We start from the raw sequence: 14,057 nt of genomic DNA, 5'->3' as shown, positions 1-14,057 counted from the left end.
CTCTCTCTCTAGGTAGTAGGGTCTCTCTCTCGCTCGCTCTCTCTAGGTAGTAGGGTCTCTCTCTCGCTCGCTCTCTCTAGGTAGTAGGGTCGCTTTCTCTCTCTAGGTAGTAGGGTCGCTCTCTCTCGCTCTCTCTAGGTAGTAGGGTCGCTCTCTCTCGCTCTCTCTAGGTAGTAGGGACTCTCTCTCTCGCTCTCTCTAGGTAGTAGGGACTCTCTCTCTCTCGCTCTCTCTAGGTAGTAGGGACTCTCTCTCTCTCGCTCTCTCTAGGTAGTAGGGACTCTCTCTCTCTCGCTCTCTCTAGGTAGTAGGGACTCTCTCTCTCTCGCTCTCTCTAGGTAGTAGGGACTCTCTCTCTCTCGCTCTCTCTAGGTAGTAGGGACTCTCTCTCGCTCGCTCTCTCTAGGTAGTAGGGACTCTCTCTCGCTCGCTCTCTCTAGGTAGTAGGGTCGCTTTCTCTCTCTAGGTAGTAGGGACTCTCTCTCGCTCGCTCTCTCTAGGTAGTAGGGTCGCTTTCTCTCTCTAGGTAGTAGGGACTCTCTCTCTCTCGCTCTCTCTAGGTAGTAGGGACTCTCTCTCTCTCGCTCTCTCTAGGTAGTAGGGACTCTCTCTCTCTCGCTCTCTCTAGGTAGTAGGGACTCTCTCTCGCTCGCTCTCTCTAGGTAGTAGGGACTCTCTCTCGCTCGCTCTCTCTAGGTAGTAGGGTCGCTTTCTCTCTCTAGGTAGTAGGGACTCTCTCTCGCTCGCTCTCTCTAGGTAGTAGGGTCGCTTTCTCTCTCTAGGTAGTAGGGACTCTCTCTCGCTCGCTCTCTCTAGGTAGTAGGGACTCTCTCTCTCTCGCTCTCTCTAGGTAGTAGGGTCGCTTTCTCTCTCTAGGTAGTAGGGACTCTCTCTCTCTCGCTCTCTCTAGGTAGTAGGGACTCTCTCTCGCTCGCTCTCTCTAGGTAGTAGGGTCGCTTTCTCTCTCTAGGTAGTAGGGTCTCTCTCTCGCTCTCTCTAGGTAGTAGGGACTCTCTCTCTCGCTCTCTCTAGGTAGTAGGGACTCTCTCTCTCTCGCTCTCTCTAGGTAGTAGGGACTCTCTCTCTCTCGCTCTCTCTAGGTAGTAGGGACTCTCTCTCTCTCGCTCTCTCTAGGTAGTAGGGACTCTCTCTCTCTCGCTCTCTCTAGGTAGTAGGGACTCTCTCTCTCTCGCTCTCTCTAGGTAGTAGGGACTCTCTCTCTCTCGCTCTCTCTAGGTAGTAGGGACTCTCTCTCTCTCGCTCTCTCTAGGTAGTAGGGACTCTCTCTCTCTCGCTCTCTCTAGGTAGTAGGGTCTCTCTCTCGCTCGCTCTCTCTAGGTAGTAGGGTCGCTTTCTCTCTCTAGGTAGTAGGGACTCTCTCTCTCGCTCTCTCTAGGTAGTAGGGACTCTCTCTCTCTCGCTCTCTCTAGGTAGTAGGGACTCTCTCTCTCTCGCTCTCTCTAGGTAGTAGGGACTCTCTCTCGCTCGCTCTCTCTAGGTAGTAGGGACTCTCTCTCTCGCTCTCTCTAGGTAGTAGGGTCTCTCTCTCGCTCGCTCTCTCTAGGTAGTAGGGTCGCTTTCTCTCTCTAGGTAGTAGGGTCGCTTTCTCTCTCTAGGTAGTAGGGTCTCTCTCTCTCTCGCTCTCTCTAGGTAGTAGGGACTCTCTCTCTCGCTCTCTCTAGGTAGTAGGGACTCTCTCTCGCTCTCTCTAGGTAGTAGGGACTCTCTCTCGCTCTCTCTAGGTAGTAGGGACTCTCTCTCGCTCGCTCTCTCTAGGTAGTAGGGACTCTCTCTCGCTCGCTCTCTCTAGGTAGTAGGGTCTCTCTCTCTCTCGCTCTCTCTAGGTAGTAGGGTCTCTCTCTCTCTCGCTCTCTCTAGGTAGTAGGGTCTCTCTCTCTCTCGCTCTCTCTAGGTAGTAGGGTCTCTCTCTCGCTCGCTCTCTCTAGGTAGTAGGGTCTCTCTCTCGCTCGCTCTCTCTAGGTAGTAGGGTCTCTCTCTCGCTCGCTCTCTCTAGGTAGTAGGGTCTCTCTCTCGCTCGCTCTCTCTAGGTAGTAGGGTCTCTCTCGCTCGCTCTCTCTAGGTAGTAGGGTCGCTCTCGCTCTCTCTCTCTAGGTAGTAGGGTCTCTCTCTCTCTCGCTCTCTCTAGGTAGTATCGTCTCTCTCTCGCTCGCTCTCTCTAGGTAGTAGGGTCTCTCTCTCGCTCGCTCTCTCTGGGTAGTAGGGTCTCTCTCGCTCTCTCTAGGTAGTAGGGACTCTCTCTCTCGCTCTCTCTAGGTAGTAGGGACTCTCTCTCTCGCTCTCTCTAGGTAGTAGGGTCTCTCTCTCGCTCGCTCTCTCTAGGTAGTAGGGTCTCTCTCTCGCTCGCTCTCTCTAGGTAGTAGGGTCTCTCTCTCGCTCGCTCTCTCTAGGTAGTAGGGTCTCTCTCTCGCTCGCTCTCTCTAGGTAGTAGGGTCTCTCTCTCGCTCGCTCTCTCTAGGTAGTAGGGTCTCTCTCTCGCTCGCTCTCTCTAGGTAGTATCGTCTCTCTCTCGCTCGCTCTCTCTAGGTAGTAGGGTCTCTCTCTCGCTCGCTCTCTCTAGGTAGTAGGGTCGCTTTCTCTCTCTAGGTAGTAGGGTCGCTTTCTCTCTCTAGGTAGTAGGGACTCTCTCTCTCTCGCTCTCTCTAGGTAGTAGGGACTCTCTCTCTCTCGCTCTCTCTAGGTAGTAGGGACTCTCTCTCGCTCGCTCTCTCTAGGTAGTAGGGACTCTCTCTCTCGCTCTCTCTAGGTAGTAGGGTCTCTCTCTCGCTCGCTCTCTCTAGGTAGTAGGGTCGCTTTCTCTCTCTAGGTAGTAGGGTCGCTTTCTCTCTCTAGGTAGTAGGGTCTCTCTCTCTCTCGCTCTCTCTAGGTAGTAGGGACTCTCTCTCTCGCTCTCTCTAGGTAGTAGGGACTCTCTCTCGCTCTCTCTAGGTAGTAGGGACTCTCTCTCGCTCTCTCTAGGTAGTAGGGACTCTCTCTCGCTCGCTCTCTCTAGGTAGTAGGGACTCTCTCTCGCTCGCTCTCTCTAGGTAGTAGGGTCTCTCTCTCTCTCGCTCTCTCTAGGTAGTAGGGTCTCTCTCTCTCTCGCTCTCTCTAGGTAGTAGGGACTCTCTCTCTCTCGCTCTCTCTAGGTAGTAGGGACTCTCTCTCTCTCGCTCTCTCTAGGTAGTAGGGACTCTCTCTCTCTCGCTCTCTCTAGGTAGTAGGGACTCTCTCTCTCTCGCTCTCTCTAGGTAGTAGGGACTCTCTCTCTCTCGCTCTCTCTAGGTAGTAGGGACTCTCTCTCTCTCGCTCTCTCTAGGTAGTAGGGACTCTCTCTCTCTCTCGCTCTCTCTAGGTAGTAGGGACTCTCTCTCTCTCTCGCTCTCTCTAGGTAGTAGGGACTCTCTCTCTCTCTCGCTCTCTCTAGGTAGTAGGGACTCTCTCTCTCTCGCTCTCTCTAGGTAGTAGGGACTCTCTCTCTCTCGCTCTCTCTAGGTAGTAGGGACTCTCTCTCTCTCGCTCTCTCTAGGTAGTAGGGACTCTCTCTCGCTCGCTCTCTCTAGGTAGTAGGGTCGCTTTCTCTCTCTAGGTAGTAGGGACTCTCTCTCGCTCGCTCTCTCTAGGTAGTAGGGTCGCTTTCTCTCTCTAGGTAGTAGGGACTCTCTCTCGCTCGCTCTCTCTAGGTAGTAGGGACTCTCTCTCGCTCGCTCTCTCTAGGTAGTAGGGACTCTCTCTCTCTCGCTCTCTCTAGGTAGTAGGGACTCTCTCTCTCTCGCTCTCTCTAGGTAGTAGGGTCGCTTTCTCTCTCTAGGTAGTAGGGACTCTCTCTCTCTCGCTCTCTCTAGGTAGTAGGGACTCTCTCTCGCTCGCTCTCTCTAGGTAGTAGGGTCGCTTTCTCTCTCTAGGTAGTAGGGTCTCTCTCTCTCGCTCTCTCTAGGTAGTAGGGACTCTCTCTCTCGCTCTCTCTAGGTAGTAGGGACTCTCTCTCTCTCGCTCTCTCTAGGTAGTAGGGACTCTCTCTCTCTCGCTCTCTCTAGGTAGTAGGGACTCTCTCTCTCTCGCTCTCTCTAGGTAGTAGGGACTCTCTCTCTCTCGCTCTCTCTAGGTAGTAGGGACTCTCTCTCTCTCGCTCTCTCTAGGTAGTAGGGACTCTCTCTCTCTCGCTCTCTCTAGGTAGTAGGGACTCTCTCTCTCTCGCTCTCTCTAGGTAGTAGGGACTCTCTCTCTCTCGCTCTCTCTAGGTAGTAGGGACTCTCTCTCTCTCGCTCTCTCTAGGTAGTAGGGACTCTCTCTCTCTCGCTCTCTCTAGGTAGTAGGGACTCTCTCTCTCTCGCTCTCTCTAGGTAGTAGGGACTCTCTCTCTCTCGCTCTCTCTAGGTAGTAGGGACTCTCTCTCTCTCGCTCTCTCTAGGTAGTAGGGCCTAGGAAATAGGGACTAAGGGCTGGTTTTGAGAAGGACATTGACATAACCATACTACTGATCCTGCTCCTCACAGACGGTGTTTAGTGCCAAACAGTACGCGGATGAGCTGAAGCTCCCCTTTCCCCCAGTGAAGGAGAGTGTGAGGAAGGAGAAAGACCATCCTCAGGACTTCTACGTTTTTGAGGGGCGACGCCCTGAAGAGCCCACCGTCATGCACATGCCCCTGTTCAACCTGCGGAACTGCCAAGGTCTGTGGTAGTCATCATAGTAGTCAGTGTCTCTCTGTCTTTTATCCTTGTCTCTTTGACTGCGCCCTATTCTGACCTCTCTCTTATTTTCTGTCTCTTAGTTCATCTCTGTGTCATGTCTTTTTCTTGTTTATCGTCACCAACTGTCTGCTCTTTATGATGGCATTAGTATTTAGTATTTTTTTTATCAGGAACCCCATTAGCTACAGCCAAAGCTGCAGCTACTCTTCCTGGGGTCCACACACAACATACAATATGGCATACAAAACATTAAAAGACAATTGCAGCTGACAGAACTACTTAGAATGACATACATAACATTAATAGACAGGTACAGAACGACATAAATTAAAATAACACACTTTCATATTCTTATGTCTTAATAATCCATGCAACCTACACTCATAATAAAGGCTACACTGCAGTCCTCCATTTTGTTACAGTTGCTTACTGATCCTGATCTCTCAGAACCAGTTGTTCTGTAAACTCTAGTGAGAATCTCTCAACATTACCACCCGTGTCCTTGGTATTCCCGTTTGACATCAACACTATAAATCATGTGATTAATTGATGCTACGGCAACGAAAAATGACAATGGAAATGCAACAATTCTATTCAGCTCCTAAATGAGCCAAACAATGAGCTACAGATGTGTTCCTCCCCACTAAGGCTTCAATGTAATCATTCACCTCAGCAACCGTGTTGGAATTTCCTCCAGCTAAGTTTCAATTTACTACAAGTATTTGCATTAACCATTTTCTCCTCCCTTTGTCATGGTCTTTACTTACATGCTGACCAGACCTCACGCATGTTGATTTTGTCCCCCCACACCAGACACGATCATGACACGCATAATGATTTTGTCCCCCCACACCAGACACGATCATGACACGCATGTTGATTTTGTCCCCCCACACCAGACGGGATCAGGACACGCATGTTGATTTTGTCCCCCCCACACCAGACACGATCATGACACGCATAATGATTTTTTACCCCCCACACCAGACGGGATCATGACACGCATGTTGATTTTGTCCCCCCACACCAGACGGGATCAGGACACGCATGTTGATGTTGTCCCCCCACACCAGACGGGATCAGGACACGCATGTTGATGTTGTCCCCCCACACCAGACGGGATCAGGACACGCATGTTGATGTTGTCCCCCCACACCAGACGGGATCAGGACACGCATGTTGATGTTGTCCCCCCACACCAGACGGGATCAGGACACGCATGTTGATTTTGTCCCCCCACACCAGACGGGATCAGGACACGCATGTTGATTTTGTCCCCCCACAACAGACGGGATCAGGACACGCATGTTGATTTTGTCCCCCCACAGACGGGATCAGGACACAGATGTTGATTTTGTCCCCCCACACCAGACGGGATCAGGACACAGATGTTGATTTTGTCCCCCCACACCAGACGGGATCAGGACACGCGTGTTGATTTTGTCCCCCCACACCAGACGGGATCAGGACACGCGTGTTGATTTTGTCCCCCCACACCAGACGGGATCAGGACACGCGTGTTGATTTTGTCCCCCCACACCAGACGGGATCAGGACACGCGTGTTGATTTTGTCCCCCCACACCAGACGGGATCAGGACACGCGTGTTGATTTTGTCCCCCCACACCAGACGGGATCAGGACACGCGTGTTGATTTTGTCCCCCCACAACAGACGGGATCAGGACACGCATGTTGATTTTGTCCCCCCACAACAGACGGGATCAGGACACGCATGTTGATTTTGTCCCCCCACAACAGACGGGATCAGGACACGCATGTTGATTTTGTCCCCCCACAGACGGGATCAGGACACGCATGTTGATTTTGTCCCCCCACACCAGACGGGATCAGGACACGCGTGTTGATTTTGTCCCCCCACACCAGACGGGATCAGGACACGCGTGTTGATTTTGTCCCCCCACACCAGACGGGATCAGGACACGCGTGTTGATTTTGTCCCCCCACACCAGACGGGATCAGGACACGCGTGTTGATTTTGTCCCCCCACACCAGACGGGATCAGGACACGCGTGTTGATTTTGTCCCCCCACACCAGACGGGATCAGGACACGCGTGTTGATTTTGTCCCCCCACACCAGACGGGATCAGGACACGCGTGTTGATTTTGTCCCCCCACACCAGACGGGATCAGGACACGCATGTTGATTTTGTCCCCCCACAACAGACGGGATCAGGACACGCATGTTGATTTTGTCCCCCCACAACAGACGGGATCAGGACACGCATGTTGATTTTGTCCCCCCACAGACGGGATCAGGACACGCATGTTGATTTTGTCCCCCCACACCAGACGGGATCAGGACACGCGTGTTGATTTTGTCCCCCCACACCAGACGGGATCAGGACACGCGTGTTGATTTTGTCCCCCCACACCAGACGGGATCAGGACACGCGTGTTGATTTTGTCCCCCCACACCAGACGGGATCAGGACACGCGTGTTGATTTTGTCCCCCCACACCAGACGGGATCAGGACACGCGTGTTGATTTTGTCCCCCCACACCAGACGGGATCAGGACACGCGTGTTGATTTTGTCCCCCCACACCAGACGGGATCAGGACACGCAGGTTGATTTTGTCCCCCCACACCAGACGGGATCAGGACACGCAGGTTGATTTTGTCCCCCCACACCAGACGGGATCAGGACACGCAGGTTGATTTTGTCCCCCCACACCAGACACGATCATGACACGCAGGTTGATTTTGTCCCCCCACACCAGACACGATCAGGACACGCATGTTGAAATATCAAAACAAACTCGGAACCATATTAACTTGGGGACCGGTCGAAAAGCCTTAAACATTTATGGCTATTTAGCTAGCTAGTTTGTCCTATTTAGCTAGCCTGCTTGCTGTTGCTAGCTAATTTATCCTGGGATATTAATATTGGGTTTTTATTTTACCTGAAATGAACAAGGTCCTCTACTCCGACAATTAATCCACACATTAAACCGTCAACCGATTAGTTTCTAGTCATCTCAACCTTCAGGCTTCTTATTATTATTATTATTATTTGGACTTTATATGGCGGTTAGCAACTGAATGGAGTGTAGACCTCAGTTCATCTTTCAATCACCCACATGGGTATATGTTCCTAAAAACCAATGAGGAGATGGGAGAGGCGGGACTTGCAGCGTGTTGAGCATCACAAATAGAACCAAGTTTTATTTTAGCGCCTGGCCACGCAGATGCTTGATGACCACACGAGCAGTGTGGGTGTAGTGATTGAATAACATGTATGTGTACATTTTGCAACGCTCGCACACGCGACGTGAGCGGTGTGGTCAGCATGTAACGCCATGGTAAATCTAAGTGTTGGCGGAGCACTATAGCAGCCATACTCAAACGCAGTCGGGATCCGGTCCAAGAACGGGGTCAATACGGACCACGGGTACCAAGTGTAAAAAATAATAATAATATATAATGTGTGTTTTCTCATGGCTAAAATAATGTGGGCATGCCTACGATGCATAGATAAAAAGGGAATGTCAGCTCACTGTTTTATTCCTCTGAAACTTAATATTTAATAAAGTTTTGGTGATTAAGATGTATTTCCAAGCTGTGTCAGGAGTCAAATCCTTTATCGACAGTCTTGACTACTTTGCGAATGCTCTTGTTCTATGCGCATATGGGAAGTGTGTGTCACGCAAAAAAACAGTTTTTGATTGGTCTAAAATATCCCTATCAGCGCTGCCTGAGGACAAACCTCAAATATTTCCACTCCTCCCATCTGATTGCAAGGAGCTGATATTACATGACAAAATTGCAAATTTACGTGTATTTGACACTAGCGTCGCCTTAACACCCCAGCTGTAAATAGAACCCTCTGTGTTCAATATGTTCAAAGTTGTGTTGTAAGGCTCTCTGTTCTCTTCCTAGGCGAGGAGGAGATTAAGACGGAGAGGGATAAGTACACAACGTTCCAGCAGCACTACGGTGCGTCTGAGATCGATCACCTCCTGAAGAAGGCCAAGGACAACTTGAAGAACAACAGAGACAGGATCCTGGAGCAGATCTTGTTGGCTGTCAAACGCAGAAAGAATCGCAAGTCTGTGGCTCAGTCTTTATCTGTGGTGTAAAGTAATACTTAAGTACTTTATGGGAGTATCTTTACTTTACTATTTACGTATGACAACTATTGCTTCACTACATTCCTAAAGAAAATGATCAATGTTTTACTCCATACACTTTCCCTGACACCCAATAGTAGCCTAACTGTTTTTTGGTTACATTTTGAATGCTTAGCAGGACATAAATGTCTAAATCACACACTTATCAAGAGAACATCCCCTACATGTTCATCCCTACTGCCTTTGATCTGGCGGAATGATCAGAAGCACATGCTGCTCATGGGTTGCTCGTCTGTGTTCCCAACAAATGCTGTCTTGAATTAAAAAGTTTTGTACCTCCACACTGGAAAAACTGAAACGTCTGTGTACGCCATCCCTAATGCAGTCAAAATAAAAATTAAGTAAGTTTTATGTGAACACCTCACACACTGTGTTTGAATTTGGGGGTTTTATGCACCAGCCAAGCTTCTGGGAGAGAGAGATGATCCCCTTTTTGATTACGCTTCGTTTGATGTCTCAGACTGTTGGAGTGTGCCCCTGGCAAAACGGTAAAAATAAAATGTGCCATCTGGATTGCTTAACATAAGGATTTTGAAATTATTTATTATTTTACTTTTGATACTGAAGTATATTTAAAACCAAAGACTTAGACTTTTACTCAAGTAGTATTTTACTGGGTGACTTACACTTGAGTCACTTTTTATTAAAAGACGTCTTTTCCAGACATTGAAGTTAGGTTCAATATAGGTTCTGAATGAACGGTGAGGTATTTTCCGTATGTTTAAAATACATATTTTCCAGGACATTGAATTTAGAAATTTAGATTTAGAAATATATGTATTTTCCGAATGTTGAAACCAGGTTAATTTTCGGTCTCTGAATGAAAGTTGAAAATAAGTGATTTATAGATGTCTACGTTTGGGCCAAATCATGGCTGGTCCAGACCGAACAAAATCTGAACCAAACATAGCCGTCTATGATTGGTTCAGATTTGGTCCTGAGTGGACCAAAAGTGGAGGTAGAAATCAAGTCTGCTCCCGAACTGCACCCAAAAAGCTTCAGCGTTGGTCCGTCCTTACAGAGGTGTAGCCTACAGTGTTGCCTGAAATGTAATTGTATGAATGCCCATCTTTAGGATAAGCCTACCGACGTCCGGACAAGACCAAAAAAAGATGTCCAAAAGATGTCGGCTCGTGCTTGCTGGGGTGTAGCCTACCATGTCAGCCCCCAGTGGAATTTTCTGAATGACCATCCATGTGGTTGGCCCACCATTTGTAAAGTTGGCTTTATTAGGCTTGATTCCTGTGACTAATCAATTTGTCTATTTAAGCTCTGAACACCAGCTATCTAACTTTATCAGGAGTTATCACAAGCCTATTTGCAATGTGTTTACAAAGCAGGAAATGCAGAAGTATTTTATTTTTTGCTATGATAAGCTTATGAAATTTAGAAATACAAACTTGAAAGCAATGATCATGACAGTTGGGTGAAACTCCTGGAGAACAGTTGTGATTGTCCATTCCATATTGTCCATTTTACTTTGACCTGTCCTGTTATAGGATATGTTGTTAACATGACAGCTCATTATAACTGATTGAGTGCCATTTAGGTTATTAGCCTATTTGATCGGAAAACCTGCATGATGTAAAAGTGTCCTACATCTTCATACATTTTATATCCAGGCTGTAGGATACAGAAAAGGCCACATGCTCTTTCTACCATATCCTCTATCTGCTACATGATTTATGTTAGATCATGTTGTTCAATGAACGTTGGTGGAGCGCTGCAGAGATGCATCTCTCCAACAGCACCCTGGAGAGGCGCTGGGAATGGACAAGCAAAATATTATTCACCCCTGCCTTTGACAAAGTGGGCAATGCTTATCAAAGGGCGACATCAGCGCTCACCTAAAAAGCCCATATGTCACTGGTTAAGAGGTGTAACCTACAGTGAGGCTATAGGCTCCACAATGCATCATTTATCAATTTGTTTATTGGCTCTTTTAATCCACACATACTCTACAGTGACTATGCCTGAAACATAATACTCAAGTCACACCATTGTCGTAGATAATGTAACGGCTCTCGTTGAAAGGAGTGGACCAAAGCGCAGAGTGGAAAGTGTTCATGATCTTTATTTTCAAAAAACACTCAAACAAAATAACCAAAGTCAAAACGAAAGCGCACAGTTCCGTCAGGTACAGACACGAAACAGAAAACAAGATCCCACAAAACCCAAAAGGACCTCAAACGACCCCATATGGTAGTGCGCCATGGTTCTTTATCCAAACAAATACACATGGGAGATCATTTGGCTACTATAGTATGTCTAGGTCATTGATTCTACTGTCTATATCAGGGCTCTACAACCCTGTTCCTGGAGAGCTACCCTCCTGTAGGTTATCACTCCAACCCTGTTTCTGGAGAGTTACCCTCCTGTAGGTTTTTATTCCAATCCTTTTCCAGGAGAGCTACCCTCCTGTAGGTTATCACTCCAACCCTGTTCCTGGAGAGCTACCCTCCTGTAGGTTATCACTCCAACCCTGTTCCTGGAGAGCTACCATCCTGTAGGTTTTCACTCCAACCCTGTTCCTGGAGAGCTACCCTCCTGTAGGTTATCAATCCAACCCTGTTCCTGGAGAGCTACCATCCTGTAGCTTTTAACTCCAACCCTGTTCCTGGACAGCTACCCTCCTGTAGGTTTTCACTCCAACCCTGTTCCTGGAGAACTACTGTCCTGTAGGTTTTCACTCCAACCCTGTTCCTGGAGAGCTACCCTCCTGTAGGTTTTCACTCCAACCCTGTTCCTGGAGAGCTACCCTCCTGTAGGTTTTCACTCCAACCCTGTTCCTGGAGAACTACTGTCCTATAGGTTTTCATTCCAATCCTTTTTCTGGAGAGATACCTTCCTATAGGTTTTCGCTCCAACCCTAATGTAGCACACCTGATTCTAATAATTAGCTAGTTGATAAAGTGAATCATTATAGTTACAACTGTGGTTGGAGTGAAAACCTACAGGAGGGTAGCTCTTCAGGAACAGGATCTGAGAGCCCAGGTCTACTGTATATGCTCCTGACACAGACTATTCTTGACACGGTGGTTAGTGGTACCCCCTGGAGGAGAGACAGGGCACTAGGGTCAGCCACTAGAGGGGACACGGTGGTTAGTGGTACACCCTGGAGGAGAGACAGGGCACTAGGGTCAGTCACTAGAGGGGACACGGTGGTTAGAGGTACACCCTGGAGGAGAGACAGGGCACTAGGGTCAGTCACTAGAGGGGACACGGTGGTTAGTGGTACACCCTGGAGGAGAGACAGGGCACTACGGTCAGTAACTAGAGGACACACGGTGGTTAGTGGTACATCCTGGAGGAGAGACAGGGCACTAGGGCCAGTCACTAGAGGGGACACGGTGGTTAGTGGTACCCCCTGGAGGAGAGACAGGGCACTAGGGTCAGTCACTAGAGGGGACACGGTGGTTAGTGGTACACCCTGGAGGAGAGACAGGGCACTAGGGTCAGTCACTAGAGGGGACAGGGTGGTTGGTGGTACCCCCTGGAGGAGAGACAGGGCACTAGGGTCAGTCACTAGAGGGGACATGGTGATTAGTGGTACACCCTGGAAGAGAGACAGGGCACTAGGACCAGTCACTAGAGGGGACACGGTGGTTAGTGGTACCCCCTGTAGGAGAGACAGGGCATTAGGGCCAGTCACTAGAGGGGACACGGTGGTTAGTGGTACATCCTGGAGGAGGGACAGGGCAATTGGGTCAGTCACTAGAGGGGACATGGTGGTTGGTGGTACCCCCTGGAGGAGAGACAGGGTACTAGGGTCAGTCACTAGAAAGGACACGGTGGATAGTGGTACACCCTGGAGGAGAGACAGGGCACTAGGGCCAGTTACTAGAGGGGACACGGTGGTTAGTGGTACATCCTGGAGGAGGGACAGGTCAATTGGGTCAGTCACTAGAGGGGACATGGTGGTTGGTCGTACCCCCTGGAGGAGAGACAGGGTACTAGGGTCAGTCACTAGAAAGGACACGGTGGATAGTGGTACACCCTGGAGGAGAGACAGGGCACTAGGGCCAGTTACTAGAGGGGACACGGTGGTTAGTGGTACCCCCTGGAGGGGAGACAGGGCACTAGGGTCAGTCACTAGAGGGGACACGGTGGTTAGTGGTACACCCTGGAGGAGAGACAGGGCACTAGGGTTAGTCACTAGAGGGGACACGGTGGTTAGGGGTACATCCTGGAGGAGAGACAGGGCACTAGGGTCAGTCACTAGAGGGGACACGGTGGTTAGTGGTACATCCTGGAGGAGAGACAGGGCACTAGGGTCAGTCACTAGAGGGGACACGGTGGTTAGTGGTACACCCTGGAGGAGAGACAGGGCGCTAGGGTCAGTCACTAGAGGGGACACGGTGGTTAGTGGTACACCCTGGCGGAGAGACAGGGTACTAGGGCCAGTCACTAGAGGGACATGGTGGTTAGTGGTACACCCTGGAGGAGAGACAGGGCACCAGGGTCAGTCACTAGAGGGGACACGGTGGTTAGTGGTACATCCTGGAGGAGAGACAGGGCACCAGGGTCAGTCACTAGAGGGGACACTGTGGTTAGTGGTACATCATGGAAGAGAGATAGGGCACTAGGGCCAGTCACTAGAGGGGACACGGTTGTTAGTGGTACACCCTGGAAGAGAGACAGGGCACTAGGGTCAGTCACTAGAGGGGACAGGGTGGGTGGTGGTACCCCCTGGAGGAGAGACAGGGTACTAGGGTCAGTCACTAGAGGGGACACGGTGGTTAGTGGTACACCCTGCAGGAGAGACAGGGCACTAGGGCCAGTTACTAGAGGGGACACGGTGGTTAGTGGTACCCCCTGGAGGGGAGACAGGGCACTAGGGTCAGTCACTAGAGGGGACACGGTGGTTAGTGGTACACCCTGGAGGAGAGACAGGGCACTAGGGTTAGTCACTAGAGGGGACACGGTGGTTAGGGGTACATCCTGGAGGAGAGACAGGGCACTAGGGTCAGTCACTAGAGGGGACACGGTGGTTAGTGGTACATCCTGGAGGAGAGACAGGGCACTAGGGTCAGTCACTAGAGGGGACACGGTGGTTAGTGGTACACGCTGGAGGAGAGACAGGGCGCTAGGGTCAGTCACTAGAGGGGACACGGTGGTTAGTGGTACACCCTGGAGGAGAGACAGGGTACTAGGGCCAGTCACTAGAGGGACATGGTGGTTAGTGGTACACCCTGGAGGAGAGACAGGGCACCAGGG

The 14,057-nt window shown here is 50.0% G+C and overlaps 1 protein-coding gene across 1 annotated transcript in view; it reads left to right on the top strand.

Moving 5' to 3' along the window:
* The window catches only part of LOC129835456 (cytosolic phospholipase A2 zeta-like), a 101,735-nt gene extending 92,529 nt beyond the window's left edge, over positions 1-9,206 (top strand). The window contains exons 11-12 of the mRNA XM_055901092.1: positions 4,494-4,668; positions 8,590-9,206. Of these exons, the coding sequence (XP_055757067.1) occupies positions 4,494-4,668; positions 8,590-8,789 (375 nt within the window). The 3' untranslated portion in view covers positions 8,790-9,206. The remainder of the gene's footprint in view (positions 1-4,493; positions 4,669-8,589) is intronic.
* Positions 9,207-14,057: the final 4,851 nt, after the last annotated feature.

This window comes from Salvelinus fontinalis, chromosome 36, assembly GCF_029448725.1.
Source record: "Salvelinus fontinalis isolate EN_2023a chromosome 36, ASM2944872v1, whole genome shotgun sequence".
Taxonomy (NCBI): Eukaryota; Metazoa; Chordata; class Actinopteri; order Salmoniformes; family Salmonidae; genus Salvelinus; species Salvelinus fontinalis.
Note: the sequence above shows the minus strand (reverse complement) of the source record. Positions and strands in the feature narration are given on the sequence as shown.